General features: G+C 54.8%; 1 protein-coding gene across 1 annotated transcript; it reads right to left on the bottom strand.

Annotated features, from left to right (window-relative positions):
- Positions 1-448: 448 nt before the first annotated feature.
- Positions 449-3,759, bottom strand: CITED2 (Cbp/p300 interacting transactivator with Glu/Asp rich carboxy-terminal domain 2). The gene is made up of 2 exons (XM_069787168.1): positions 3,121-3,759; positions 449-2,472 (listed from the first exon to the last, which is right to left on the bottom strand). The coding sequence occupies exon 2, from the start codon at positions 2,463-2,465 to the stop codon at positions 1,734-1,736; it is 732 nt and encodes a 243-aa protein (XP_069643269.1). The 5' UTR covers positions 2,466-2,472; positions 3,121-3,759; the 3' UTR covers positions 449-1,733.
- Positions 3,760-4,307: the final 548 nt, after the last annotated feature.

Below are 4,307 nucleotides of genomic sequence, written 5' to 3'. Positions count from 1 at the left end.
CTTTGCCAAAGGCTGAGTGGGGGCAGAAGGCTGCAACAGTTGGCAGTAAAGGAGAAAGATGTCAATTGCTTTATAATAATGGGCATTTTTCTCCCAAATATTTAAAGTAAACCGGTATGGATTTGTCTCAGTGGCCTTAGCTGGTAGCAATTTCTGGGAGAGAGGGGTCAGAGATGTCCCACGGAGGAATATTTTAAGGGTATATGCCCCTTCTCCTAAGTCACTGGAAATGAAACACTATCGGTTCTGGTGCGACGCAGATCTGGATTGATGCAGCAATCTCCTGCGTTAAAACCCTGTGAGGTGAGAGGGCCGGGCCGGGCCGGGCCGACACCCACCACCACCCTCCCTTCCCAAGTTACAAATACTTGCACGTTAAGCTCTCGGTCTTTTTACATAGCTCTTCCGGGAGAGATAATAAATGTACAAAAGAACAAAGTCTACTATATAAATGAAAGCAGATTTATAAAATTACAAGTTTAATAGATAAATATAATAAATACTTTATGCATCATAACTCTGGACAACTACATTTAAAGCAAGTATGTTGGCAAGTCACAAAAAAGTTGCGCCTCGGCAACTTTATTTTTCATAAAACCACACTGACAGGCATATTACAATGTTACGTATGAGGCTGTATGCTGTAAGTATGTTCAAATCCCGCTTACCTACCGAGTTCACCATGACATATATATGGGTGTAGTGTACTTTCTATTTTGGAATGTCTTTTTGCACACCAACACGGTTGCACAGATAGATGTTCTACTTACCAGGGACAGTGGGGAAGAGTTTTGAAGAAAAATACTGGTAAATGACTTCTAGAAAAACTAAAGCATTTCTTAACTTTTTATTGACATTGGCAAATTAAAATAGAATAAATTAACAATATTTTCTCAAAAAAATGTTTTGTACAAAAATACTGTCAAAATTTCCTGAAAAGCTTTCAACACAGTAGTATCTTTTCATGTACTGAATAAACTATATTAGCACAGTGTCAAAATGCTGAAGACAGAAACAAAATAAAAAAAAAAAATCTGTGAAATGTTTGCCACTAGTCAACATTCCATCCACACCATATTATTGTCTGTACATATGGGGGAGGGGGAATGGGTAGCAGACTTAAGTAACAGTATTACTTTTCCTGATCTGGAAAGGTTTGGCCCACATCTGTTAAGCTTCCAGTTTAGCGTATTCAAGGAAAAAAAAAAAAACCTATTAGTCTGCACTGCAATGCATAGTTAAAAATTAAGCAAGATGGCAGCATTTGTGCAGTAGTATCTGCCCTTCAAAGTTCATGCAACCAACTAATGCAATTTTTTTTTTCCCTGTTCACTCAAAATTTGAATGCAGTTCAAGTCATTGGAAATTATCGTTTACAAAATCCACAAGATTAAGCAATTTGCCAAGATTAATATCTAACAGTTCAGCACTGTGGGAATTATGGGCACGTTACTGCGAGGAAATGAAACGAGCGAGGAGGGAAGGGGGGGACCAACATAAAAAGGCAGAGTTCGCTAGAAATTATTACTACGGGAGGGGACGTGAATGTCAAAGCTACAAAAAAGTGGCAGCGATTTAAGGAGAAAGAAAAAAAAAAAAAGAATTTATACAAGCGCATAGTTGACTCTGCTTTCCAGATTCTCACCTTTTCAAGCCCTGAAAAGTGAGACACCGTGTCTAGGGGAATGTTTTCATTCGCACCGATAGAAAGTCCTTTGTTTGTTTTAAATGAATCAGCAGCTCACCCTGCTGGGCTGCTGTTTGCAAACGAAGTCTGTCATGAAGTCAAACTCGTTCTGTCCCAACCACAGCTCGGGAAGCTCCTTGATGCGATCCAGCCCCATTTCGATGACTAAGGACATGAGGACCTCCTCGTCGATGAAGTCAGTGTCTATGACATTGGGCGGCAGCATTGCCGCGGGGACGTGGGGGACGGCGGGCGGCAAGCCGCTGCCGCCGCCGCCGCCGCCGCCGCCGTGCTTGGGGTTGCAGTCCCTGAAATGCTGCTGGCTGCTGCCGTTCAGCGGGTGGCTGCCGGGGTGCAAGTCCGGCATGTAGTGGCTGTGGGGGTAGGGGTGGTGGCTGAAGTACTGGTTGTTCAGCTTCTGGAGCTGCATGCTGGCGCTCAGCTGCCCTCCCGGGCTGGCGACGGGGGGGGCCATGAACTGGGAGCCGCTGAAGCGGGCGGGGGGCGGCATGCTGCCGGCCGGGTGCCCTCCGCTCACGCTCGCCGGCCCCATGGCGTGCCTCACCCCGCCGCTCGCGTTCATATTCCCGGCTCCGTAATGTATATGGTCGCCCATCAGGGCGCTGAAGGCGTGCTGCTGCGGCGGCTGCTGCTGCTGGTGGTGGTGGTGCGGGGTGGGAAACTGCCCCATGCCCATCCGATGCGCGGGGTGGTGGTGGAGCCCGCCGGAGCCGTCGGGGAATCGCCCGTGGTTCATGGCCATCATGTGGTCTGCCATCGCCCACCTGGAAAGTTAGCGTGGGAATACGTTAGGAAAAGGCGCCCTCGGACACCCAGCCGCCCTCGCCCGGACCGGCTGCATCTGCCCGGCCCTGGCAGGAACGACTTCGCCGGTCCCGCCGTCCTCTCTTTCCCGGGGGGAGGGAGGCAGGGAGGGAGGCGGGCGGAGAAACCGACCCCGAATCTCCTACCGCGGCTCCGCCGTGGAGTACAAAGGGGAAAATATAAGCGGAGCCTGCGGTACGAAAATCCCAGTCCCCTCCGCTAATCCGGCGAGCAACACGCACGCCTCCCCGCTCCAACTTGTGCATACCTATCAGCGGAAAGTGTTGCATACGGCAACAGCCGCCTCCTCCCCGCACGTTCCGAAGGCGCCGAGCCCCCCGGCTTCGCCAGGGAAGGCAGCGGATTTCCACGGCGCTCTCGCTAACTTGCGGGGAACGAGCAAAGAATTGGGAAGTCCCACCTAGCCGCTGTCAGCAACTTTTGGAATTGAGTCCCAATTATTTCGGCAAAAATACAGGAATGCGCGCCTGAGGAGGTAAAGCCAGGCAGCTGAGGAACACCTTTCCTCGCGTGTTTCGACAGTCCCGTTTTTCCTGTTGCACACAAAAGGGACACCCGGCACCAGCTACGAGAACCGCCGCACTCACCTCCCGGCTTCTTTCTTCTTCTGCTTCAAAGGTGGCGGTGAAATCAGTCAGTAAAAGTCACCCAGCATAGAGAGGGCTTCCCCGGCTCTCTCCTCGGCGCTTACGTGACGGTGCTGTGATCGCTGCCGCAGCCCCGGAGCTGTTTTTCACTCCTCTGCGAGGCTCATCGGCACTTGCCAACAATGAGCTGTGTTTCTTACCCAGCTTTGGCCACAGCTAATATAGGATTTCAGAAGGGAGGAGCAAAACCCTTACAGGCAACCAGAAGTAAAACCTGGAGCAAGCGAGGGGAAAAAAAAAAAAAAAAAAAAAAAAAAAAGAAAGGGGGAAAAAAAAACCCACCCAACACCCAGCGCGCACACGCACAGGGGCACACGCGCGGAGGGAGACACGCGGGAAGGGGCCAGGCGGATCTGCAAGGCATCCAGGCACCCCGCTCCCCCCGGCTGGGCGACACGTGTGTCCGTGGGTCGCCCGCGCCCCGCTCCGCGCCTCCCCCGGGAACAAAGCGGGGCTCCGCGGCGGGGCGGCAGGGAGCGAGCGGCCCCCCGCGCACCCCGCCGCCGCTCACCCGCCTCCGGAGCGGCCACGGCGGAGGGAGCCGCCCGCCGCCCACGGCCCCGGCCGGCCCCGCGCCCGGGCATCGCCGGGCTCCCTCGCGCCCCGTCCGCTCGTGTCGCTGCAGCGCGGCGGCCGCGGACACGCGGGGCGGGGGGGGTGGGCGCTGGGCGCGCCGGCAGCGCTGCCCGGGCAGGGCGAGGTCCCGACCCCCCGGTCCCGCCGCGGTGCAGGTGCCCGGCCCCGCCGGCGTGAGTCCCCCGGACCCGCGTGGGCGCCCCCGGGGCCGGCCCCTCTCCCGGAGGCGAGATCCGAGATCCACCTTTTTCCACAGACACGGGCGCTGCATGCGGGAGGTGTGTGTGGGGGTGCCGGCACACTCTCCCCCTCGCCCCCCTCCTTCCATCCCTCGTGTTTGCCCCACAGCCACCCGCGGTGTGCAGGGCGAGTGCCCACCCACTCTTGCCCTTGGCCGGCTTGGTGGGCTTTATTAGCGTTATTTAGGATTGTTTTTCTTGGAATGGCAAAGAAGGACAGAACATGCGGCGCGCGGGTGGGTCCACGCTTTGCAAAAGTGACTGCCGTGGCGGGGCAGGTCCCCTATCAGTCCCCCGTGGCCGGCAGCACCC

The sequence above is a fragment of the Haliaeetus albicilla genome, chromosome 7 (genome assembly GCF_947461875.1).
Source record: "Haliaeetus albicilla chromosome 7, bHalAlb1.1, whole genome shotgun sequence".
NCBI classification, from domain to species: Eukaryota; Metazoa; Chordata; class Aves; order Accipitriformes; family Accipitridae; genus Haliaeetus; species Haliaeetus albicilla.
Note: the sequence above shows the minus strand (reverse complement) of the source record. Positions and strands in the feature narration are given on the sequence as shown.

Bases quoted from the DNA above. Each gene is read 5' to 3' on its own strand.
- CITED2 (XM_069787168.1), bottom strand. From the start codon at position 2,465: ATGGCAGACCACATGATGGCCATGAACCACGGGCGATTCCCCGACGGC.